Below are 26,291 nucleotides of genomic sequence, written 5' to 3' on the forward strand. Positions count from 1 at the left end.
TATGGAAATTGGTTTCTGACGTGGGGCTTTTTCTGTTACGACAGGGACCCACTGACTGGAGGAGGCAGAGCTGCAGTCAGGGCAGGAGAAGAGAGGGAGAGGAAGAAGTGGGAAGCAGGGGGACACCGGGGGAGTGGAGAGGACAGAGGCAGAAAAAGGCACAGAGACACTTCAGAGATGAGTGAGTTATAACTAAGAGCAGGCAGAAAGGCAGAGAAAGGGAGAGAAGGAGACCTGCGAGGAAGGAAAAGGGAAAGGAGCTCAGAGACTGAGTCAGCCTTAGGAGGGCAAACACCAAGAGACGAGTTCAGGGGACACGCCAGCATATCAAGAAGGACCCATTCTGTCTGAATCTTCACCATGAGCACAAGGAAGAGCTGCCCCCTGCCACTGGGGCAAGGAGACCTGGAGGAAAAGCAGAGTAAGGGTACTCCTGACCTGGAGCGACAGGAGTGTGAGGTGGAGCTGAGGAACAAAGCTATTCTGCAACAGAAGAGGCGCCTTAAACAGGCCACCCAGTTTGTGCACAAGGACTCTGCTGACCTGCTGCCCCTGGACGGCTTGACAAGGCTTGGCACCTCCAAGGATCTGGTGAGTCCAGTGGGACCCCATTTGGGAGGGGGGTCCTCCTAATAGCCTTCATCCCAGGGAACTGCTGTCAGGCTTTGTGAAAGGGTCTTGGGTTCAGCAAAGATGAAACTTCCCCTCGGCATCATCTAGGAGCAGGTCAGGGTGAGGGGAAAGAATGAATCACCCATTTTTTTTGCATCGATCTTCCCATGCATCCCCATAGGGACCAAACTCCTCACAGAGGCAGGCAGGCATGGACTGGAAGGACTCTCCAGGATCCAACTTTCCACTCACCCGGTACATACATAGGTTCATCTGACGTGTGTTTCCATGTCGGAGGGACATCTCTGAAAACCCCCATGTATTCCCACATGATCCAGCTCAAAAGCAGACTCCTTCCTGGGCTCAGCAGGGAGAGAAGCACAGTTCATAAAACTCCGAGAGGTTTCTGTTTGACCTTGTCACCTTTTTGCATTATTCTCTTTCCCCCAACTCTTTGGATTTCCAGAGGGGCAAGCACAGGGCAGCCCTGCCAGCCAGGCGCGCAGGCAGCTGCAGTGGCCGGCACCCACGGGTGACACCTTTGGGGAGGAGGCACAGGAGTGAGGCCTGTGGGTGTCTCCTTGTGGAGACGTGGAGCAAGAGGCATCAGGGAGGGGATCTGTCCCAGGAGCCTGGGCAGTCTGTGGTCTGGGGGGGCTTCCCCAAGGCCGGGAGCAGTTTCCCATGGGATCTCTTGCTGGCTTAACTGCACGCATCTCCCCCTTGCTCTGGCAGCTTTGCTGTCTAACTTCTCCTCTCTGCTGCGGAGCTTAACTGCTCAAGGATGCGGAGGTCTAAACCCTTTTCCCAAAAAAGGGCCTGGGTCTGGCCAGCGATGGGGGCACGACGCCTTATTCCAGCTGTGCCAGCGGGTGTCATGAGAGATCCTGCCCCTCCCTGCAGCCCGTGCTTCCCTCTGTCTCCTCCGACCATCGCAGCACCACCACGGATGCTCACGTGTGTGTTATCTCCTCCGGTCGTTTCCCAGCTCTGGCGGCAGGCCCCACGGCTGAAGTGGACACAGCGGCACACGTGTGCGTGCGAGACAGGCAGGGTCCCAGGCTCTGGGCCGGAATGGAAGCTATCCTCCTCGCCGAAACCTTCGCCCGCAGCGGCTCCGCTGTGGACAGCCGAGGGGTCAGGGCCACGTCCCCGTGCCGGTGCACCCTCCTGCTCCCGCCACCCTCCCCTCAGCCTCCTCGGCCGCTGCTGGGAGTCCCTGGCCGGGCAGGGTCGAGGGTGGCTCCTCAAAGTCACCCTGAGCTGTCGCCTCACGCTCTGGGAGCCCTTCGCGGCCGCGCAGGCGGCTGTCGGCAGGGACGGGTCTCCAGCGTCCCCCTTGGCCCCGAGCGCGGTCGCTGCCTGAAGTACAGGAGGGGAGGCACGTTAAGTGTCATGTTAGTGAGGAACGGGGCCTCTCCTCCCCGCGGGGAAGGAGGTCTGGACACCCCTTGAAGGGCTGGCAGCGCGGGCAGTCTAGCACTGGCCCTTCGTGCCCTGCAGCACTGCAGCTGAAGCATCTCCTCGGGAGGGGACAGCCAGACGTACCCCACGGCTTTTCCTTGTACAGCTTTTGGCCGGGAACGGGGAGGAGCCACTCCTGTGTTTGCTGAGCCCGTCCACAGAGGCAGAGAGAAACGCGTCTGCCTGCTTTGCTTCGGAATTGTCTCCTCTCACACCGTGCCCCAAAACGACAACTGCGGTGACAGCCAGAGGCCTCCGTGAGGGTCCCACGCAGTACGGGTGGGAGCCTTGGCCTCCGGAGGCTGGCACTCTGAAGCCCCCACTGCTTGCTTGAGCGAGACAGGCCCTTTCCAAATTGCTTGCCACAAGCAGCTCTCCTGGTCAAATTAACCGTTCTAGACTTCCTCGCATGCAGACGGTGTTTGGTCACTGCAAACCACTGCATAGTTCATGTTCAGTCCGTGACAGAATGGCTGAAACATTTTTACCATGGAGCTAGGGAGCAGTGAAGAAAGCATAGCATCTTTTCTGCCACGGAAATTCTGCACTGGCCTTAGAAGGCAGAAAATAAAGTGTGGCACCTGTGCAAATTTCACACACACAGTGCCATACCTGGGGTCAACGCGGTAGCTGCGGTACCTCTGTTTCTGGTTTGCCTTAGAGCCAGAGAAGAACCAGGCCTTGGATTTACAAGGGCAATTCAGCAGTCCCTGCAACTTGATGGGCTGGTGTGATATCGCTGTGATGTTTTGGGAGCTATGCTTTCAGGCACTCCTCCAGCCCCATGCAAAACTCCATCTATGTTTCCTAAATTGATCAGGCTCCCTCCTGTAGGACAGGAATGCAGGGCTGAAAACAAAGCAGCATCAAGAAGTACTGGAGGGGTTGATTTTGGAGAGAGTGCAAAACACCTCAGAGTCCTATAGCACTGGGAGGAGAGTTTAATTAATTCCCTAAAACATGTCTCCATTGACAGTGCCAGAGACTCCAGGTGTGGCAGCCCCGCATGCCCTAGAATTAGAGCAAGGCCCCATGTCATTTAAAAAAACTGTGTTTTCTTTTACAGTCAAAGTCAGGCTGTTACTTTTTGCCACTCCTTTCTGTGTATTCCGGGAGTGCATTCAGCTTATGCAATGCATTCAGCAGTGTCTGGGATTTGATGGGCCCGTCACATCCCTAACAATGAGAAATTACACATTTCAGTGGAGACCTCACATTTCCACCTCTATAACAACTACAATCATGACAATTTATTTTTTTTTAATGAAAAAATAAAGAGAAAAGTAGCTGCATGAGCTAAAATATTCTGAAAGTACCAAGAAGGTCTGAAGATCTGGCTTCTCCCCTCCCCAAAATCAAGATTCCCAGCTCATACCACTTCACTAATCATAGCAGGGCCTTGAGATTTCACGCTGGAGAGCCTGAATGTGATGAGTGGCACTGGGAACCTGCTCTGACCCTTCTAAGAGTGCTGAGAGGGTCTCCTTTCTTCCAGCCGCTGGCCACAACTCCCTACAAGTCCTCCCTCACCATCCTCTTCATCTCATTGTTTCTTACCAGCCCAAGAGAGACAACGTCTCCACTTCTCACTGGTGAGACAGAAGACAGGGAGGGCCCCACGAGTCTGCTCTTGAATTAGATGCCTCCACGGTCCCAAGGCTCAGCTTCTCGCCATCAGTGCTTGGCCTCTTCCCAGCCCGAGTGACAAGAAGGGGACAGAGGTGGCAGCTGCAAAGGGCCTGCTTTTTCTGTGGGAAAGGTTGCGGGGAGAGGGAAAGGTCCTTTGCATGCCAGACTGTGAGAGGAGACAGGAGGGAGGATGGGAATTTGGAGACCTGCTGTCGGTCCCCTGCCCTTTTCCCATGGCCCAGATGTTCGCTGGCAGCCAAACTGGCACTGCGCTCAGGGTATTTAGGGAGTGAAGTACGACGGCCAGCTGTGCCGTGGGCCTGTGCAGTAGGGCTGGGAAAAGACCAGGAACAGAGGGATATTTTTACCTCGCCTTTCCAACTACTGCAGCGTCTCTCGTGCAGCATGTGAACGATCTGACTCTTGCCCCTCGAGTGACAGGGAAACAGAGGCACGAGGGACTCGGCACCTTGCAAAGAGCAATGCTGAGTGCAACCAAAGAGCCAGTAACAGCTCTCCTGCTCCAACCATTGGGCAAAACTGACAAGCCAGTGTGCTTCGAGTTGCAGTTCACACACTTCCCCGGCCTCAGCCCTCTGACCAAGGGTAAAGCTAGTCTGAAGCACACACACTGTAGGGTTAATACAGCTCACTGGTAGGTCTGGTCTAATTTAGATGTTTGCCTGCACATTGATAAGATTCTACATCAAACTCCTGCACCATCTGGAAGCTGATTTTTAAATTTTCTTTTGAGAAAGATAAAAGCAATGGTTTATGCTGTAGCACATTAGCCCCTTTAGATTCATTGCCCTTCTTCACACAGGCAATTGTTACTGAGAACGCTGTTGTCAGCTCTGAGCAGCTGCTCTTCTGGAGAATGGACATGGAGCCAAGTACATGGACAAAGGACAAAGCTACCTCCAACAGGCCTACTTCACTGATGCTGCCCATTGTTGATTCAGTAGCTGTGCAGGGACTGGAGGCACTGGATCAACACTGGGCAAAAAACAGAGCATCAAGGTGATGACAAAGGGAGCTTTCTTTCCAAAGCAATGCTTTCCTGTGTGTGTATGCAATGTCAGGACAAGAAGTTTTTCACAATTTTTCTTCCCTTTTGGTGCACCTCCCCTTCTTCTGCCCAGAAGAAAGGAAAAACATGAATGAGATAAAATATGAGATACATGAGATATGAATGAGATACGTGACAGGAATAAAGTTCCTTCAGCCATTGATCTGGCTCATGGTGCTCCCTTTTAGCTGTGAACAACATAGGGCTTCATAGATGCTCCCCCAACTAGGAAGGGAGTCAAAATAGTATCACTTCTGATGGAGGGGAGCAGAGACAGACTCCAAAGAACATTAGAAGATAGTTTTAGTTTCCTATGCACGGGAAGCTTCCCACTTCACTACAAATAATTGCTTGTACACCTAAAATTTCTGGAGTCCTGCCTTCTTACCCACATGTCCATCACACACACTATGTCCCCCATTCCCTCCCACATTAGAAGGTTGGATGTCAGCACACACCCACCAGGTAGTGTATTGCAGTACCTGAACAGGTATGAGACTCCCAAGTCTCATGTTTAGCTGAAGGAACAGGTACATGTGGGGAGAGCATGCATCAGGCATGCTCTTCTCCAATAATTGCATCCCAGAGACCTGCCTGTCACAGACATCCCAACGCTTTAACATCACCTTAGTGGCTACAGAAAAAATCTTGGGATTTAGAGGAAGTTTTCTGGGATAAGCCTGTCTTTCATCAGGATGATCAGTTGGGTCAAGCATTTGCAATCTCCTTCCCCGGGCTAGCAAATGTCCTTGTCCTTAGCTCCATACTTAGCTGGGATTTCTCTTTCTTTGTGATGGAGACAGCAGCCACATAGTGTGGTCCAGCGGCGCCTCTTGGAAGGCAATCTGAACAAGCTGCGGGGCGAGACCAGGGTTCAGTCTGCACGGGTTCAATCTCCGCTGGCAAAAGACCAGGATGAAAAGATGGAAAAGGGAGAGGACAGGAGAAAAGAAACTTCACCCCTGCTAATACAGTGCCAGGTAAGGCAACAACACCGTGCTGCTGGTTTCACAGTGATGGCAAATACCCAATGAGTTCCATCTGCCCCACTCCCAAGGGCCATGCTAAGTTATTAATTGCAAAGCCAGCTGCAGTCAGAGAGAACAGATTTCTTGCATGGCTTCTCCTAGGGTTTGGATTCAGTTCTTCCAATAGACAGAGGAAAGCCTTCCTGCCGCTTGCATTCTAGCTGTCCATACTAGAAGACAAATTACCTTAATCACATCTTCCTTTGGAGGCCAGCTTTCCCATGATATGAGGTATTTCATAACTGCATACAGAAGCAAGGAATGTCTCCTTATCACTTTAAGACAGGTGCCCCTAGCCAATTTACACTTACTGGATCCAGTCTGGTCTGATTTTCTTAGGTGTCAAAGGACCTCCTAAGAAAGTGGCTAACTGTGCTCTGAATTAGCACTGTTGCATTTCTTGATGGAAGAAGTATTTTTAGCTCCCTCTTCTTCTTATATCCTCCTATACAGCAGAACATGCTCCTCCCTGGCCCCTGTAGGTAAGAAAGCACGTCCAAAAGCTGTGCCCCATGAAGCACGTCTGCATGCTTAGAGCTGTTCAGTAATGTGCAGATATGAGACTCACCAAGATGTGGACCTGGTATACAAAATCCATTTTAAAGCTGTGTTTATTTCAGTTACTGGTCCTAAAGAACATCTCCCATGTTAGAGTGTAAAGTCTACACTTCTGGGAAAAACACATATACCTCTGAAAATTCAGTTGGTACAATTAACTATCATATGAACACAGCCTTGTAGGAAGTTTCTGAAATGTTCAGATCAAGTGTCCCAGTACCATGCAAAGCCACTGTCTGGTTTGTTCTCCAGCCTTTACTGTTGCAGTTAAGCATTGCTTACCCTGGGTTTTGGACTCTGATGTAGCTAGACTAATGTAATCATATTTGGGGAAAGAGACTAGTGGGATGAATGGCTCTCAATATAATGTCTCCAAATAATTGGAGTCTTTTTTTGAGCAAATGAAGGCGTTTCTTTTTCTTTAATCACCAGTCTGTGCTGTTGTGTAAGAGGAAACTCAGTGATAAAGGGTGGGTTTTTTGCCAGGCAGGTACATCGAACAAGGACAGGCATGCATAGGTATCATATCCCAGGGGCAGTAGCTAACTTGGCATCAGGGTCCACTACTCATTCCCCTTTTGTGTTTCTAATGGACTGTACCCCAGCCGTCACACACATTATATTTTCCTTCATGGAGGAAAGTTAATGAACATGACAGTCAAGGAAATAGGTCTAACGCTGCACTTAACTCTCCCTGAACTCAATACCTTCTGCACAGGCATTTCTCTCTTTTTCTGCCCTTCTTAAGAGCCAGTCACGGTTTGCCACAATTAATCTTCTCACATTGAAGGAAGGGAAGCTCTCCTCCCCTTCTTTTTTATCTTGCTGCTTTTCATGTTCACATTTATGAACTTCAAAAAGCCTCGCCTGCAAGTAACAGATCTACGGCAGGAAATAGCACTCAGGCTGCCAGTTCATTTCAACCAGAGGGGTGAGTCGGTAGCTTTTGGAGAACTGCATGACTGTGTTGTAGTTTTTGTTAGAAATGGAACACAACCCCAGTGAAGTCTCTTCTCTCTGACAGCAGTGCCTGAGAAAAGATCATCTACCAGCATAATGCTTCCATTTACACTCAAGCAAGTATGCTGAAAATTTCGAAGTAGTAACAAATGTGTCACCTGACTAGTAACTGAATTTGACTAGGAAATAAAGCTGAATATATGTGGACTTCAGTGATACAGGGAGGTTCAGGCAGTGTTTGCTCTAACAGGTTATAGTTGTCCTATGCCTAAGGCCTTTTTAAGTTTCAGAGATCACAGACAGTCCCAGTCTATAATAGTTGTATTGCAGAGTCACTCACCCTCCTATTTACTTAAGTGGGTTGCTGACATGGTACTTTAGCAGAATTGCCCTTTTTTGGTGACAGGTTTTTGCAAAGCACTTTGGAAAGCTTGTCATGACTGGCATCTGCATCATAAAATCAAGCTGTCATTTTTTGTGGCGGGGCTTGTCTCTCGTTGACTTGAAAATAGGTACTGAAAGATTCCACTGCTGTCCAAGGCTGCTTTTCCTCTGTGCCAGAGCAACCTGGGATTAATCAACCTTGGTTGGTTAAAGCGACTTCTTGACTTTGGAACTGTTGTGGTTTAGCCCCAGCCAGCAACTAAGCACCACGCAGCCGCTCACTCACTGCTCCCCCCCGCAGCGGGATGGGGGAGAAAATTAGGAAAAGACGTAAAACTCATGGATTGAGATAAGAACGGTTTAATAGAACAGAAAAGAAGAAACTAATAATGATAATGATACTAATAAAATGACAACAGTAAAAATAAAAGGATTGGAATATACAAATGATGCACAATGCAATTGCTCACCACCCGCCGATCGACGTGCAGTCAGTTCCTGAGCAGCGATCCCCCTGCCCCCACCCCCCCCAGTTTATATACTGGGCACGACGTCCCATGGTATGGAATACCCCTTTCACCAGTTTGGGTCAGCTGCCCTGGCTGTGTCCCCTCCCAACTTCCCGTGCCCCTCCAGCCTTCTTGCTGGCTGGGCATCAGAAGCTGAAAAATCCTTGACTTTAGACTAAACACTACTTAGCAACAACTGAAAACATCAGTGTGTTGTCAATATTCTTCTCATAACTAGCTCAGAACCATAGCACTATACCAGCTACTAAGAAGACAATTAACTCTAGCCCAGCTGAAACCAGGACAGCAACTGACATTATTTCAGGGAAAAAAAGCTCTTCATAAATGGTGATCCTTACTGATTCCCCTCCCCTCTTTCTCTTTCTTGGAAATCCCCATAACTGACCTTTAGATAAAGCCTAATGGTGGCTGGTAGTAACAGACTGAAAATTCTGGGGCAGACATGAGAGTGGGTAATGTGATGAAAAGTCCTCTTAGTCCAGGAAGGCTTGCAGTGCTCATCAGCTGCCCGTGTACTCCTTACCTAATCTGCATTGTATTTGTGGTATGCTGGATCAAGGACTCTCTTCAGGCTCCTGGTGAGTTCTCTGGGCAAATCATTAGTGGTATAATTGGAAGGTGGATAGCTTTTGTAAGGCTGCTGGAGCTGATAACTGTGCAGGGCTGTTTACCATTGAATGAGATGAAATGTTTTCTACAGAATTATCACTGTCCTATTATACCCTAGCAAAAATCTAAATTGCAACTTTCCCAGCCTGCTCTGAAACAAAACTCAAGAACCTGCCTAGCAATACAGTTTAGGTTTATTATCACAACAATGCTAACAGCTCATGCATCTCAGGTCTGCCTGCTCCCAAAGTGATTCCTTAGCAATTGCTGTCCAAACTCCAGGTCTTCAGTTTCTGAAGAGCTGATACAATGCCTTTTCGGTAGCTAGGCAATGAACAGTTGGCTTCTGTGAGCCACAGGGATGGGTAACTCTTTCCCAGTAGAATCCACGTCTGTTAATGAGGAAGAGCTGATTCAGCTGGACACTGGTGGCAGGTTGCAGTCTGGGCAGATGTGGTAGCATACCTGACCTGACCCTCATGGCTAATATACCTGCTTAAGGAGTGAGGAGGCACAGGGAAGCCTCTTCTATGAAGCACAATACAGAGGATGAGGAGGCAGATGCTTGGCATGTATCGGCACTTTGTGCTTTATCTTCCTTCCCTGCTTAGTCTGGCCACAATCCTTCCAGGCAGGGCTGATGTGTCAGTGAGGACCTGACAGCACAGACATTACAGAGCTCTAAAAGCAGAAGGGGAGGCATTTTGTCATAGAATCATAGAATGGTTTGGGTTGTAAGGGACCTTAAAGCTCCTCTAGTTCCACCCACCCTGCCATTGGCAGGAATAAGGGACTGTCCCTAGGTCCAGTCAATCTCCAGACTCTTTTCTCTCTGGAAACCTGGACTTTGTAATACCAGCTTTTGCCACAGATGGCTGTTGTCATGAGGTGAGGTGGGATCTCCCCAGCTGGCCTTGGGGACCTCTATGGACAGGCACTACTCCTAGTCCTGACTGTTTAAACTTAACATGGCAGGCAGCCTGGAGCCATGAAGGCAGTGTTTTTTCTTGAAGAAGCAGAAGCATTGCCAAAAAGTCGGGAGCTTCTAAATAGAGTGCTTTGCAGCTCTTCCCTCTTCTGTGAGGCTCTAGCATGCTCCCCCACTTGCTTAAAGCAGATTTGTGCCAAGAGGCAGGAGGCGTGCATCAGCGAAGGGCAGGAGAACGGGTGCGCATTCTGGGAACAGGCAGCAGCTCAGCTGGGAATCCTACCAGCTCTGTCATGGGTGAGCTGTATTACCATGGGATGGCAGTTCAAGCTGCTCCGTAGTGAAACAGGACTGCTCATTTTGAAGGAGCTGGGGGGAATACTCCTGTATGAATGTGCAAAGAACTGCAGGGAAGGCTTCTGGGGGCTGGTTTCTCTGTGGTCTGACTCTGTTTCATGAATCTTCCAGCTGGTATCATGTCAGTTAAGTTTTGTGTTCTCCCAGCCTATGACTTTGTAGTTCTGTGGCAATTTCCATACCATGTGCCAAAGAGTAGTCTTGGATTGAATGTAGATGCCAGCATGCCTGAGACTGTAAGAAGCACATGATAAAATGGGGAAGGCACAGTGCTGGCAGCCAGAAGTTTGTGGGATCTGTCTTGGCTTTGGCTTTCCTGAAGTATTTAGCATTATATGCCTCACTTGGATGTTGTAAGAAGTCACAAGTGTTTGCAGTCACACAGGACTGTTAGTTAATTGGATGTAATTCTTTATGAATAAGACATGCTTTTTTTACATTAAAGAAGAAAAAGTGTAATAACCAAATCAGGAGCTGTTGAAAATATGCATCTGTGCATATTTTCTGTGTAGATACTGCTTGAGCACTGCTCTCCTTGATCCTGGATGAGGCCACACATGGTGAATGCTAAAACCACTGACGTTATTTAAATATACATCATATATATATATACACACATATATATGAGTTTTACATGATTCTTAGTGAACTCTGTAGAACAATATAGGTTGAGATCTCTAGCTCCAGTGGTCTTGCAGTTCTTGAGAATTTCTCAACTAAGTGGCCATTCTAGGAACATAGTGTTTCTAAATATTCAGAATGATGAAATTGTCTACACTGATGTACTGCAGATGCAGTTTAGACCAGAGGAGGAGCTCCAAGACAAAACAGACTTGAAGTTTCCAGCATGCGCTCTGAGGTTGCCTTGAGTGCAGTTAGCACTCAAGCTACTATTGGTGTTGTGTCTGTTTGCAGCATTCCAGTATTTCTCACAGCAGTTGTTTTCTCCTTTCTCTCTATAATAACTCACATTTTTGAAAATGAAATCTTGGAAATACTGGATGTAGCTCTCTGTGATGATTAACCCAGGTAATAATCAAAAACAGATTTAGTTAAGAAAGTGGGAAATTGAGACATTTTCCTTGACCCCACTGGTGCTGCACTGAGTCCCCGATAGTCACGCTGATGTGCTTAAGGTGTTCAAAGCATTTAAGTTTGTCAGGAATGAGCACAAGGGTAGAGGAGCTGTGGGAGGTCTGTTGCTGATTCCGAGTGGCTCATGGCAGTGAGTGCCATAGTGGATTGAAGAGAAAGAATCACAGGAAAAATACAAATTATAGCAGGAGGAAAATGAACCTCCCAAGATGGAAACTTTGTGATTGATTTTTTGGGTGGGTGTTGGTACAAGACAGAGCCTTGAAGATCTAGGATGTCAAGAACGGGTATGGTTAGGCAGTATAGGTAGGTGCAAGCTGTATTTGGTAGATGGCAGTTGCTCCATCTTTTCCAGTTCCTTTAGCAAGTCCTGCTCCTCATTTTTTTTTCCTGAACATAACTCTTATTGATGTCCTTGATGACCCTATTTTTTCAGACCTCTACCATATATGAGACCTGCTGGTACTTCAGCACCTCTGGCCTGCCATTAAGGACCTCTGTGCAGAGGGGACAGGAAACAGATGGGAACCACATCTCCTGTTCCCTTTCAAGTGCAAAGGGGTGAAGAAATGAAGCAGGCAAGACACTGGGGATTATTCCAGTAAGATCATGCAGAGGTGACTTGGGTGCAGGGCATCCAGTCTCTCCCTTTGCTAGACAACACCAGCTGTGAAAAATGTAGTTGTAGCATTCAGGTCATTTTTCCCTAAAGAGCTGTCTAGGAGCTTAATGTAAGCCTCCCACAAAATAGACACCTCTTGATTAGGGTGTTTCTTGGATTCAGGAGTCACCCTTGGATGTGTCAGTGATCTTGGGAACTGCCTTAAATTCAAGCTCTTCTCAGGGATGCTTGTCTTGGGTGCTCCTGCTTCTCCCACAGACTTCTCCCTCTGGAAGCTGTTCAACTGAGAACAGACATCTAGCCCTGGAACATTGTTCCCTGTGACATCAGAAGAAATGGAGAGAGGAAACCCACAAAGACTGTAGCACATGCTTATATTCCTTTAGAAGCTTTTGTCATATCAATTATTGCTCCGTTAATAAAGTCCATGTGGGTTTTCTGAACAAATTCACCAGTTATGCAGCTCTTAACTAGAATACTGCTAAGTTAAAGTTGCTAATAACAGATAAGGGTTTGGGCAATCAAATACAAATTAAAGAAGACAAATTCAAAAAGAAGCCCTTGGCAGAGGTTTGCAAAGCCCTGGGAAGACCACCATTGTCTTGGATGAGTCTCCTGCCTTCTGACTAGTGTCTAAAACACCACATCTTTGGCTGTGTTGCTAAGGAAGGTCTAAGGGATTGTCACACTGTTGGAGGAGTGGGTATGCCAATTATGAGTCCACAGTAATTATCTGTTGTTGTTTTTTCTAGTGCCAAGGTCAGGTATTGAAAGCGACTGTTAACACTGGGTGTCTACCAAATCTCATCTCCAAGAGCTGTTTAAACCAGCTGGGGTAAGTCTTTGCACAGTAGAAAAGGAGGGGTGGCTAATTGAAAACCTACTGCAAGAACGTAGGCACTCTTGATTCCCAGCCCCAGTGATAATTACTAGCAGCTTTGCATGAGCACATGGCTGTTTAGGAGAAGATGCAGAGGGTGGGCTACAGGGTAAGGCATCAGGAGCACTGGCAAAGTTGTGTGCAGACCCAGAGGAGGAGGCAGAGCTGTGCCATTCTGTCTGTGTGTACTGCAGGGCAAAGCTGCCCAGCTGACGTTTAGCCTCAGCGGTGAGGAACCCAAATGGACAGCGCCTTATGGTTTTGCTTGTGGAATCTGCCTCCAGACATGCTGTATGAAAGATTCCTCCTTTTGTGGGCCTGTTCCCAATGAGACCAAGAAGTACTGCCATCAGTGAGAAGTCCTATTTTTCCTCCTCTTCCTCCACTTGAGGCAATAACACCTCTTGTGTCCCACAGGCTGGAAGAAGTATCTGCCATGGACTGTGGAGACCTCTCTCTTCCCATCCCCAGCGTTGTTGGCCGAGTAGAACATATGGAGTTGCAATTTGGCCAGGAGACAGTGCTGTGTTCAGCACTGGTTGTAGGTGAGAGTGCCAGCCCTTCCTCTCCCCCAGTTTTCCTGTGTCCCTCTTGCCCTGCCAAGGGCACTTAAAAGGATCTCTGGGAAAAGCATGAATACCCTCAACGTAACCAAACACAAAGGGCATAGGAAGAGTACAGAGAAGACAGAAGACACTGAAAGTGGGGAGAAATGAGGTGCTTTTTGGTCTTAACACAGGATGTGGAAAATTCTCATTTCCTTCTAAAATGGACCTTTATTAAAATTATCCAGACTGCTTGATTAGTCCTCTGGTGCCCTCTGTTCTCCTATTGAATGGGCACTTCTGTCTTTGGCTGGATGGAAGTCATAAGAGAAACTGACTGAAGGTACAGCTTACTCCCCAGAGTGTTTCTCTGTGTACTCATCTGCCTCTGCTGCAGGGAGCACCCTGGAAGAACCTGGTAGCCCCAGAGTGCTGAGTCTCCCTCGGTGTCCTGAGGCAGGACCCTTTGAAGGAAGGAGCCGTAGGAGACAAGGTCAAGTCAGCAGGCGCTGGAGCACACCCAGAAAACAGCAGAAAGGCTGCATGTTCTGCATTTACATCAAGCTGTGCATATGCTGAAAATAACTTAGTTGTCTTTTTTCCCCCCTGTTCTTTCTCCCTGTTAGTCTTTCAGCTTTACCCTCTTGCCTTTATCTGTCTCCTCATCTTTGACGAGCATTATTCATCTTCCAAGGCCTCCCTTGCTCCCTCGTTTCATGTCCATTCTTCCCACTTTCCTAGTCATCTGGAAAGAGCTTCCTCCTCTTCCACACTCCAGCTCACTCTTCTTCCCTGTTTTCCCCTCTGCTTGTTCTTACCCTGGGGAGTCTATCAGTACCAGCACAGGTGAGTTTAGCCCAGTAGCACCTACCCATTTTGCTGGAATGTGGAAATGCTGCCTGGAAGGAGCAGAATTGCTACAGCTGTGCCTGACATCTCCCTGTGCACACAGTGCTCTTGCTTATGTGGTTATAAACAAATTATAAAATACAGCCACTGGCTACAGGGCAAGGAGGCATCCAGGAGACATGGGAAGCGTTAATGATGTTACTGGTGGCTGCTGAATCCTGCAGACTCCAGCACCTGGGAATTCCGCCCTCCCTGCCACTGAAGTCCAGATGGATGAGTCTAAGACCTAGGAGGTCACTCTCGCCCAGTACAATGCATGTTCTTAGTGGCAGGTTTGGACAGTAACAGGGCTGAACCTATGTTCCAGAGAAGCACGTACAGAGAGGACACAGACAAGGCCAGCCACACAGATTATCAGACATAGAGCAGTGCCTTGACCAGCACTCGCGTAAACACCAGCACAGATAGCCCAGTCCTGGTCCTCCTCTCTGGCTGACCAGGATTGAAGTTCACTGGCAGAAGCTCATACATCCTCAGTCTCTAGATTCACAAGCATTCTCATATTCAGAGTCTTCAAATAACAGCACAGCTTCTAGGTCTGTCTTATATCTACATCTGGAGCCTGAGGCCCTTACCTAGCCACTGACCCAGACCTTGAGTCTTTCCAGATGCAGGTTTCCTGCTACTCACTGGCTAGACCAGACTGCAATTTGCTAGCTAATTATGTATACAAACCCACAAGCATATAGGATTAAATTCACTGGGGAAATATAAACACCCCCAAGTCTTTCTAGTTAGTGGCATTTCGACCTCTCACACATACGCCCTGTCCTCTTCAGTTGCTGGCTGATAAACCTAAGGCCCCTGTGACCCTGGTCAGAGTTGGTACCCAGAGCTCTCTTGCATGCTGATCTCTCCAGTTGCTGGCACCTAGACCTGCAGACCCATAGTCCTCCAGTTACTGGTACTTAGACTTTGCAGCACACATTGCAGTCCCTCCAGTTGCTGGCACCCAGGTGTATAAGCCCTATGGCCTGTGCTCCCTTCCCCAGTTACTGGCATGGCACCCAGACTTCTCTTGCACACTGGTCTCTCTAGCTGCTGGCACCTGTGAGCTACGTCCCCTTCTCCAGCTGCTGACACAGACCTAGGAGCCCTATGGCCTGTGGTCCCTTCAGTTGCTGGCACCTCTCTTGCATGCCAGTCCCTCTGGTTGCTGACATCTAGAGCTCTTTACCCTTTAACCCGTGGCATCTTCTACACTTGCTGACACTTAAGACTTGCAGCAGTCACATGTAGGATAGAGAGGTTACACAGAAAACAATTCCTTGATGAAATTATTTAGTAAGAAGATCAGAGAGATTGCGGCCATCAGGCACAGGGTTTGGTCAGACGAGTGAACTGACTGACAGCCTGCTTGCATGTGACTGGCCCTTTTATCCCCTCTCCTCTCCATTTTTCCATGCCTGTTGTTCCCTGATCCACCCTGCTGCTTGCCTTCTCCTGCCTTTGGCCCTTCCCCTACACAGCTCATAGTAAGTTTTACATGATCCCACAAGACCCTTCTGATATCTCATAGTAAGTTTCAAACAATTCCACAAGCCCCCTCAAATATCTCATAATACTCATGATAATCATGGTTCCCTCCTATCAGCTACAAAGTTAATTTTGATCCTCTTCAGGGCTGTGCCTATGTAGCTCCTTTAATAGCTCATCAGTCAGTGGCAGAAGACTGCTGGGCTCTGTTTCTGTCACTGTTACCACCTGCTTGTTAATGTTTGTGTGTTTAATTCATCACTTTCCCTGTTATTTGTTATTTAATTTATATTGAATAGACCATAACCATATAACTTTATGAGCCAGATGCTCTCATATTCCACATCCTCTTACAGGAGAGACACACTTTCTTTAGAGGGGCAGTATATATAGTCTTAAGCCTGATCAGTCTCTTCTCTCTTCTCAGATGATGATATGCTGGAGTTTTGCATTGGTCTCCAGACTCTGTTGTCTCTCAAGGTAAGGAACAGCTTCTTGCTTATTGCAGGTTTCCTCTCAAGAAGTTCTCCAAGATTTGGTTGCTCTAAGCATCAGAAATACTTACGTCCAGGTCTTCCAGGGTGCCACTTGCAATGCTTGTTGCCCAGCTGCCTGTGGCATGCTCTGAGTCACTGATTCCTTTCCAGTCCTATCTTAAAGGTTTTAAGAAAGGAATCACCCAATAGGGTGCTATCTCTTCTCCCATTCTTTGTATTCCTGACCATACAAGTTGCAAACAGGAAGAGGAAACAGAAGAGCAGACAAGACAAGGCACACTGTGTCATGAGTTCTATCTGTACTGCCTTTTGAAGGCAAATGTGAACAAGTTCTGCCCTCGCTTTGAGCCAGATGAAGCTGTATGATCACATTCAGTGTCCAACACTAGCTGGACACAAGCAGAAAGAGTCCTCTCCTTTTGTCAGCTCAGCTCAGGGTTAGTGCTCTGCTGAGCCTGGCTCCTGGGTGGCTCAGAATATGGCTGCAGCAGGCTTGCTCCTGCCTACCAAATATTTGTAGCGGGGTCAGACTCGTAAAGCAGGAAAAGCATTGGGCTGAATGGCTGAGTGATGTGAGGACATCACCTCAGAGGGAGTCGTAGAAAGAAGGGAGGGGAATGGCCCTGTGAAGAGGAGAGGAATTCCCTTTGGAGAGGAATCCATTGAAGGGAATAGGAGCAAGGAGGCAGCATGGGGGACAGGGAGGGGAACTCTAGGGTCTCTACAAACCCAAAGTGGGGTTGTTGGATGGTTATACAGGTTTTCCCCAGTCACAGATATCATGAGATTTGCTATCTGAAATGTCCAGCAAGTAACTGGCTCTCCCCTTCTTTAGTGTTGCATCGACTTGGAGGAAGGAGTCCTGAGATTTAAAGCACTGAGTCAAGAGCTGCCTTTTCTACACACCTCTGAAGAGCCTGGTCAGTGACTGGCTGCATTCCCCATGTCTGGGGCTGAGGAGACTTGCTGCCATGAGAGAGAGACGAGGGTGAGGCTCACATGCCCCTAACCTTGCTGAGTTCTAGGCTGAGGCATTCACTGGGGAGTGAGAAAAAGGCAAATGGGTGCTGGAAGCTGTTGTTGCTGGGAGTGCCTCATCTTGAGAGATAACCCTCCTATCAGTGGACCCTCTTGCTTGTTCCCCTGTGTGCCAAGTGGGCATTTTGTTCTTGCTTTTCTATCTGTCTCTAGTCACTCCAATGCCTGCTTCTCTACTAAACTCACCCTACCCTTTTAATGACTTATTTTTACAATAGCCTCTGTTCATGAGACAAGAGAGTCTCCATGAACAATCTGCAGTTGTTCTGCAGACAGGAGGACAGCACTTTCTCCAAAAGCCTCCAAAGATTGCCATAAATGCTTTCCTTCTCTTTGCCTCAATGTGAGCAGATTCTGCTCCCATTTCTTTGCGGGAAGGGCGCTGTGGCCAGTCCCCTCACCTGTGCTCTGGGAAGCTGGATTTTGTTACTTTTTGCTGGCTCAGAGCAGAACAGAAGTATTTTCTAGCAAAAATCTTGCAGCAAGAACACTTTTAGAGTTCTTAATTCTAAGAAACCTCTGCAGAAATGCTGAGCATAGATGTCTAGAGTACAGTGGACACTCACAGGGGCCTGGGCTTTGCCACTTTGCATCCTTGGCCACTAAGCTATATTATATGAATGGCAATGCGTATCATCTCTTGGTATTGTACATGGTAACCAGACTTGCACACCCTATTCTTCTGACCAGGCCTCTCTCCTCCGCACTCCAGCTGCTAGAGCTACATTCCTATCACCTCTGCTGCATCATCAGAGATCCTGCCACTCAGTTTAAATGCTGCAATGAATTACAGCACCCAGAGTCTTCTGCTCTGTAAGCTCCTTTCTTTCAACTTGAAATCTAGTGATTGGACACAGATACATGATCAGCCTCAAGTCCCAGCATCTTACAGCCTATCAACTTTGCTACTCCTGCATGAAACAAGAACTAGACTTCCTCACAGTATCAGCTCAGGTCAGAGAACTGTGAACTCATCTGGGATGACCAGGGTGATTATTAAGTCACTTAATTGTTGAGGGTTTTAAATTTTTTTTTTTAATTGCATCCTAAAGCATAGCTGTATGATAAATACATGCCTATTCTTTACTAGCTCTAGGAAAGATGCACCAGATCAGGGCTTGTTCCATGCCTCATGACTACTGATTCACTATCCAAACTCTGCACAATGTCCCTTTGTCCACCCTTAGAATGTCATGACATTCCCATTTTGCCTATCTTCCTGGATTAAACACAGCTGGCTCTCTTCTTTTTTCATCAAGCCACTCATTGTTTCTGTTGTGCTTCTCAAAGAACTTGCGTATGCATTTTTGCTTTCTTCTGTTAGTTCTTTCCTAAATCAGATGCTGTATGCTGTAGTTTAACACATGCTAAGGACAGCTGAATACATCCTGGCTGATATGATTTGGGATGCACTTACCAGTGTTAGTTGGCGTGACTGGCATCTGCTTCTCCTACAAGCAGCATCAGGCTAGTGACTTTTATTGTTAGTTATCGTAACTTGCAGCTTCTGATCTGTTCCTTGGCTTCTTTGCCATTCTTCTACTTATGCATCTGATTATTTCTGGCTGCATGAACTGCTTTCCATGAATCTCCTGAATGACACCAACAGTACTCTCATTTACGTCAGGACCTATGTCTACTCAGTGAGCCTGTCTTCCAAAGTACCAGTAATTGCTCCTGGATTTGTATCACCTGCATGTCTGACTGGCTTCTCCAACCCAGGGGTCTTTAGTGACAGTTCAGACTTGTACTAAACCATCCTGTGTCTCAGCTGGAATCTACATGCTACCTGGGTCAACTCTACTGAAAAAATCTTGTTTGCGATAGATGAAACACCTGTTCCTATATGCAGAAACGCACCTAGATTCCAACTCTCACTGCTCTCTAAAAATGGCATGTGGAACAATGGAAAACATTCTGCTAAAGCTGACAGATATGTCCATTACACCTCTTATTATTCATTAACTTATATGATCTATTTAAAAAAAAAAAACAACAAAAACAAACTCTAACCCTAAACATTAAATCTAACTCTAACCCTAACCCAAACCCTAAAACCTAAGCCTAAACATTAAATCTAACTCCAACCCTAACCCAAACCCTAATCCCTAACCCTAAATTTAATCCATACAACTAACCCTAACCCATAAACCTAATCCTACCCCTAAACCTTAATGCTGGCCCTAACTCCTAATCCTAAACACTAGCCCCTAACCATAAACCCTAACCTTAAACATAACCCCCTAAATCTAACTCCCTGAGACTAACCACCTAACCCTAACACTAAACATAACGCTAGCTATAAATCCTAACCCCCAAACCTAACCCTGACCCTAACCCTAAACCTTAAAGCGAACCTGAACCCTAAACCTGTCCCTAACGATAACCTCTAACTCTAAACCCCTAGCCATATAACTAAACCTAATCCCTATCCCTAATCCAAATCCTAACCCTATCTGATGGCTTTTGCCAGTGCCCGCAAGGGGCCCTGCTTCCCTCCAGAGCACCCCAGGGCTTTTGCCAGGCTTTGCTTGTGCCCAGGCAGGTCTCTGCTGCCTTCCAGAGCATCTGACAGCTTTTGCTGGGCTTTGCTGGTGCCCACAAGTGGTTGCCAAGGGAAGGGGAAGGCCACCAACAGCTTTCAGTCCTGGCCACTTCTGTGTGAGAGCCATGCCTGGTGGGTGTCTGTTTTGGAGCTGGGCTCTGGCTAGGGTGAGGGTGTAGGTCAGTATGTCTTCCCGAACTCAGACTGAAGCCAACAGGAATCTTTCCAATGATTTAAAGGGTGCTGGATGGGATCTTACAGAAAATTGGCATGATTTTGAGTTGACAATTCTGACTAGTGCTGGTCACTCGCAGCCCTGCAGATACACGCACACTAGCTGCTGTTGGAATTCACTACGTGCTGTTCCTACATGTCAAGTCTCGGGATAACTCTGCTTTTGCTCACCTTCAGAACATCCTCCAATCCTTCTAGAAGCCTTTCTGTGGTTCGCATGCCTCATTTCTCAGATCACTAACAGTTAGGTTCCTCTGCAAATTTATGTGCTACCGTAGGTGAAAATCCCCAGCCCTATCTGTCCCTCTCTTCTCTGCATAATGAATCCTTCTTTGCATCCTCCTTATCTTCCCCCAAGAGAATCACCCATTCTTCCACACTAGTAAGTGACAAATTTGCTTCTTCCAAAAGGAATTCTTTCCTTTTTAGATAATCCTTTTAACACTTTCCTGTACGCTGGTTGCTAATACTCTCCCATGTTGTGCCACTATCTTGCCAGCCTTTCCCTCTTTGTCGTTAACAATTGCATGTATAAATGTAGACTGTGCCACTTGCCAGTCACAGAGAGGATGTTTCCAAGCAAGTGCTAAATTAGCATGTGAGAGCTCTTCTTTTCAGCTGTGAAAGCAGCTCCAGAGCAGACGACATGCTTTTCACCTTCATCCTGTCTGTGTCAGTTGAACATGCAGGTCCACACAATACAGGTCTCTTCCACCCAGACATTGAGGAATCTGTTGCCAACATTTATCCTGGAACCTCCCCATCAACCTTTGTTGCAGACAGAACTTACAGAAAAAAACCATTTATATGACTAAATGAGAACTGCAGGTCATAAGACCATGGCTGACACCTCACTTCAATTCATTCCCTAAATCCCAGACTAATCCTACAGTGTCAGTACCTCGCTTCCTCATCATCAAACCGAACTCCTGGTGGGTCTCCATCTCCCAAAGTTCCTTGGCATTAAATGACATGTTGTTACTGACCTTAACACATGTATTCTGAATTCTTGCCCAAACTGGTGTTTTCTCCAAAGACCAGCATTTTTGTGTCATTACATGGGAATACCAGCTTCCATTGTGAAAGATAAATCTTGGCTTTAAAAGATGTGATTATAAAACAGGACTTACAACATCTCAAAGAAGCAAACTGAACACCATCTACAAATATGGTAATTTTTAAAAGTCTTCCTACGTTAGGGAGCCTAGTAATTAATTTTTAAGTGGGTTGGCAAGGTTGAAGACTGTCTCAATTGTAGTTTCTTTTGGAAAAGCCTATTATATAGATACATTTCCCTACCTTCAATTCCAGTCATCTCTATTGCTTTTGGGGGACAAGGGGAAGGAAGGAGCTATCTAAAGGTCTTTTCCACCGGAGATCAAAAAATGATAATACTTTTGAAAAGAAAGTAGAAATTTAGTACAAACTGCCACCTCAGAGCAGGACATAGGCACATCCTGTATGTGTTCAACACTGGCTTCCTCACGATGAGGCCCATCCTTCAATACAGACAATGGAATGTCATTATTTTAGGGATAATCTCTCTGAACCACCTCGGCGGTCAGGTCCTAGTAGGGCTACTCTCCAGTAGAGTAGACACAACAGTTGTGAAACCGTCTGCAGGGAAACATCTGTCACAGCAAGTCTTTGGAACAGAGAAGCAAGTGTTACCTGGCAGGTGTGAGACACATATGGCTGAACCTGACCAGGGATGGGGAGATGGACTTCTGAGGCCCCTTCCAAGGCCTATGTGCAAGAGGTAAACCTATCCCGAGAACATGCAGTCTGCCGAAGCCATCATCAGGACCATTTCCAGGAGCCTGGGGTCACTTGGTTTTGAACAAAATGGGAGCCCCAGCCATTCATATTCCCAGATGCCTGCTCCCTTCTTTCACTGCTAGCGGGCGAGTTGTGGAACTGAAGACCCCTGAGACACCTACATATGTTTGCAGTCAGTCCTCCTTTCAAGAGACTCCACTGGCAAATGCCAGGATATACCTGAAGAGTCAAAGAAATAACTATATTCAGCAAAGACAACATAAAAACAAGGGCAGGGATGGCCAGCAGGTTTATTGTGTCTCAGGAAAACAAAGCAACCCCCTCCCTTTATTTTTTTGCTAGTAAATTGAACATCACAACCAAAGCCATAGATCATTGATCTGCAAATGCCCCCAGCACCTGAGAATGCTGTTGGACTCCTCACTTGCTGTGTGCTGGCACTGGGACATACAAACGGGTCTTGCAAATCCTGCCCTGTTGAAAAGCTTCCTGACACCACTGGGTATGCCAACCTGCTACTGAGTAGGATGCAGCAAACAACATTTTCTGCTGCGTGGGAGGGAACAACTTCTAATTCCAACTCTGTGGCTTGTGCTGGCTGGCAAGGACAAGCAGGCAATGAGTTACAATGAAAGTATAATGTAACTCCTCTGAGCAGATATATATACTTCACAGAAAATCATTGCCAGTTAAAGTAGTCTGAAGCATTGACTTCAGAAGTATTGACCATAGTCAGTCTATTAACTGTCACTTTGGAGTTCAGGGCATGAAAAAGGAAGGAAAGTCATCTTTTGGCCAAGGAACAGTACAGAAGTTCCAATAAACTTTTCTGTAGACAGTTTTCATTTTCCTTTGTGCACAAGGGCCACAGGAGCCAAATGCATCTGCAAGTTATTATGTGCCGTAAGCAATATAAGACTGGCAGGGAAAACCCTCAAACATTTGTGGTTTTCCTGTCAAATGGTTTTAAGAGCTGAAGAGTTTTGGGGAACAGATGATCTGTAGCATCTGTATCGTCTCACCTCTGCTTTCCACAATGCAGCACGCCTAGGCTTGCACAGCACACAGCAATGTTATCCTCAGGCCAACAAGAGAAGAGGGCTAGGCTGCACAGGCTGCCCTGCCCAACATTTGCATTGGTTTTGCCCCATTTTCTTTAACAGATGGTTCTTAGGAAAATGTCATCCCTCCCCCATTAACCCATTTCCTGTTTCTTCTCAATAATTAACAGTGCAACAGTGGATCAATTTGACCAACCTTCCTTGGACATCATTTGACCTGTATAGCAAAGTTTGTTTTGCATAAAACAGTTTCAGTCATACAACCGTTTGTATTCCCCTTGCGCTTTTGTTGCTAATAAAGGTTTATATTTGGCATGGACAGACAGCATGGAGTTGTTCTCTGTTATGAGTGTAGACAATCCTCTTTCCCTGTTAGGCCTCGAGAAGGAATTACAATATAGCAGCACTGCAATAGCCTGTAAGACACAGCTACCAGGTTAGCTCAGCCTGGCCCAACTCTCAGGCAAATAAAAAGCTCCAGGCAATTGCTGCAGGAGCCTCTAGGGTTCCAGCAGTGGATCAAGAGAGAGAGTACTTCTGTGGAGAACACCTGCCCCACCAAAGCTGAACAGTGCTGAGCGGGGCCATGGCAGGCACAAGTTGTGGTAGGACTGCGCCTGTTTTTGTCAAATCACACACAGCAGAAGACCCCACCACCTGTGCAGCAGTACACACGCCGGGCTCTGCGAGCCGTGACTGAAAACTCAGGCATTAGTATGTTCTGTTGCTTGCAACCATCCTGTTTCTGTCCCCTGGGGGGGGGAGAAGCGACAGAATTTGGGAGGGGGGAGGCAGGGGCGAAGGGGGAGCAGGACAAGAAAATACACAGCTTTAAGCAGAGGAAGAACAGCAGTCTGTGTTAAGGATGGAAAAACAGCATATGCCAAGACACAGGCCTGTTCAGGGACATTGCTAAAATGCCATTTCCGTTGTATGCTTCTGGAAACAGCTCTGCAGAGTCCTGCTCTGCTGTGGTCCCTCTTCATGTCAGTTCCACTAATTTTGAACTGCAAGATTAAAACCAGGTAGCAACACTGGTAGGCAGGAAGTATTGCAGAATACAGTGAAACCAAACTGTCCACCCCACCTGTAGGGACATCTGCTTCTCCCTGACTCAGCTCGGCCCCAAGGGGAGGAGGTAAGCGTAGCAACTGCTGCTACTTCACCTGAAGGGAGAGAAGGGAGAATCCTTACTCATTCTGGTGATCAGAAAGAACAGCTTTAGGTTTGGGGAAACAGAAACCTGGAAGTAGCAAGAAACCAATATACTGTGGTCTAGTTAACAGCCCCAACAAGACTCACTTTCACTAGGAAAGGACTATCAGACTGATGAAAGCCCAAGGGGTCACTCTAATTTGCCAGAAGCAATGGTGATTGCCCACTGGCATGGGCAGCTGCCCATCTCAGCATCATGACAGCTGAGAATTTCTTGAGGTTACAGTCCAGAGCTGACAAGCTTCAAGACAACTCCTTGCTTTAGCCCCTCAGCAGAGACAGTCCCTTCACTATCAGCTCTCCATAGCTGACAAACGCAAGCCCTGCTGCTCTGAACACCACTGTTACTAAAGCACTATTGACTTAAGAGCTCCTGCCTGAAGGGTCCTATTGTACACAAGCACTTACTATGACAGGGAAATGTTTAAAATGCTTCTCAGTGAGGTCATTAAAATGGAGAGAAACTTCCACTGTAGTTACTGAGTCAGAAGACAGAGTGGTCCGAGAAGCAAGGAGAGTGTTAGCTGGTACAGAGCAGGTCATAACATTTCACTGCCCCATGCTTCAACTTTCACAGCTATCAAATGCAGAGGACAGAAGCTGTCCTCTACAAAGCTTATATAAATCTACGGATGGAAATTGCAAAGAAAAGCTAGGGCTTATTACGTAAAGATCCTGCCCTTCTACCACATAGGGCTACTTTAACAACAGTCCTTTTGACCCAAGGGCAAGACACTCCTTTCCTCTATACAAAGTCTTTCTCCCAGTTAGAGCTGCCCTTGGATGTTTTGCAGAGTATAGCACAGCAGGATTTCGACAGCCTGCAGGATCTTTAAATGTTACCATTTGCTAAAGAGAGATCACTGAATATTTGCTCCGGCTTGGATGAAACCCCCTCAGGCTGCCATAAGGGTGAAGGGACAGCTCCATCCGTTATGCATGTCCAATAAAACGTCGCACAAGTCAGAGAAGATAATAGGTGCAAAACAGCAGGTGAGCCTGCTGCTCCTATCCTAACAAGCTGAGTTAGGAAAGGGGCAAGCTGAGATGGGGAAAAGCAGAACACCAGAAGCATGTGGAAAGGTTCCTGCCCCAGCCTTTGCATACAAGCAGCCTGGGTGAGCAACGGCCATTTCCAGACTCCGCATACCAGCGAGTGGAACGCCATGTCCAGTCCACCTCTTTCAGTTGTGCAGGACTCAAAATAGCATGGCACTCTCCACAACAAGAAGGAAGTGTGGCATTTCCACTGCTTGTTATGGAATGGCCAAGCTCACAGCACCACAGATCCACAGTTAAGACAGACTCCTCTTATTGCCCAGTTCACAGCTGCTTTGCTAAGTCACAGCCATCTCTGGGATCACACTGCCCAAGACAATGGAGACAAGCAATGCCTCTTGAGTACAGCTGGGGTTCACTGGAGCTGTTACCTCTCAACATTTTATTAGTGCAAGTTGTGGTTCTTCTCACACATGTCTCCAGCTCCTCGGAACGGGAGATAGTTCGTGAGAAACTGCTTGTAGAAGAGCAGCAGCAGAGCAAAGGCAAACAATGCCTGGGTCTACTTTAAAAACACACCTAAATGGAAGAGAAGGCCCTCACCTGCTCCCTAACTCGGTTCCTCCATCTGCAGCTCCTGTGCTGTGATCCTGCTAAGAATTCAGAAGTAATCACTAGAGCAGGTGCAAGAATAGGACAAAACAGAGACTGAGCTCAGCTGTTCTCTCCACTTATGCCCTCAGTGCTCCTTCACAGTCACCCAAAAAGCACCTTAGCTAGCAGAGAACATGGAAACTGGCAATGGAAGGCAAATGAGCAGGACCCTGGACTCTCGCTGTTCTGGTAGCTTCCTCAGCCAAAAGCAAATCAACCCACCACCTCCACTCAAGCCTACAGCCAAGCCCATCCCTCCACAGAACCCGGCCTGTACACCCTTTGCTGTCTGCAAGCTTTGACAGAGATTGGACAAGAACAGTCTCCTCTTCCTTAGATGCCCAATTCCAGTCAGAGAAGAGTTTGTGCTGGTATTGAAGATGTCAGCCTCCATGTGACTTGTTATAATGGATCCTGGATGACAGTGTAGTGGGCAGAGGAGTCTGTTCCAGCAGGATCCTGACACTGCGAGGGGCTGCTCTGCTGCTGTTTCTCAGGAAAATATAGTGTTTTGTGAATCAGATCTTTGACAGCAGAAACATTGCTTCTTTCTATAGAAAAGAGACACAGTTGTTAGGGATTCTCAACAGACAGTATGAAAGCCCCTCTTCCTC

The 26,291-nt window shown here is 47.3% G+C and overlaps 2 protein-coding genes across 3 annotated transcripts in view; one reads left to right on the plus strand and one right to left on the minus strand.

The window, feature by feature from the left end:
- Positions 1 to 22,028, plus strand: NRIP2 (nuclear receptor interacting protein 2). 2 transcript variants are annotated; one of them, XR_012653612.1, is made up of 7 exons: positions 1 to 591; positions 5,578 to 5,754; positions 12,598 to 12,680; positions 13,143 to 13,270; positions 16,083 to 16,135; positions 16,988 to 17,140; positions 20,647 to 22,028. XR_012653612.1 is itself a non-coding variant. In XM_075051557.1 (6 exons), exons 1-6 carry the CDS (start codon positions 361 to 363, stop codon positions 17,078 to 17,080), a joined length of 765 nt encoding a protein of 254 aa, XP_074907658.1. In that variant the 5' UTR covers positions 1 to 360; the 3' UTR covers positions 17,081 to 22,028. The 2 variants fall into 2 exon arrangements, 1 of the variants encoding a protein (XP_074907658.1); XM_075051557.1 differs by having other exon boundaries at positions 16,988 to 22,028.
- The window catches only part of ITFG2 (integrin alpha FG-GAP repeat containing 2), a 15,955-nt gene continuing 11,672 nt past the window's right edge, over positions 22,009 to 26,291 (minus strand). Inside the window, exon 12 of the mRNA XM_075051556.1 lies at positions 22,009 to 26,228. Coding sequence (XP_074907657.1) covers positions 26,080 to 26,228 — 149 coding nt within the window. The 3' untranslated portion in view covers positions 22,009 to 26,079. The remainder of the gene's footprint in view (positions 26,229 to 26,291) is intronic.

Source organism: Buteo buteo, chromosome 19 (assembly GCF_964188355.1).
Source record: "Buteo buteo chromosome 19, bButBut1.hap1.1, whole genome shotgun sequence".
In the NCBI taxonomy this organism is placed as follows: Eukaryota; Metazoa; Chordata; class Aves; order Accipitriformes; family Accipitridae; genus Buteo; species Buteo buteo.

Bases quoted from the DNA above. Each gene is read 5' to 3' on its own strand.
- NRIP2 (XM_075051557.1), top strand. From the start codon at position 361: ATGAGCACAAGGAAGAGCTGCCCCCTGCCACTGGGGCAAGGAGACCTG. The intron at 5,755-12,597 runs GTAAGGCAACAA...TGTTTTTTCTAG, and splicing joins CCCTGCTAATACAGTGCCAG to TGCCAAGGTCAGGTATTGAA. The intron at 13,271-16,082 runs GTGAGAGTGCCA...CTCTCTTCTCAG, and splicing joins GTGTTCAGCACTGGTTGTAG to ATGATGATATGCTGGAGTTT.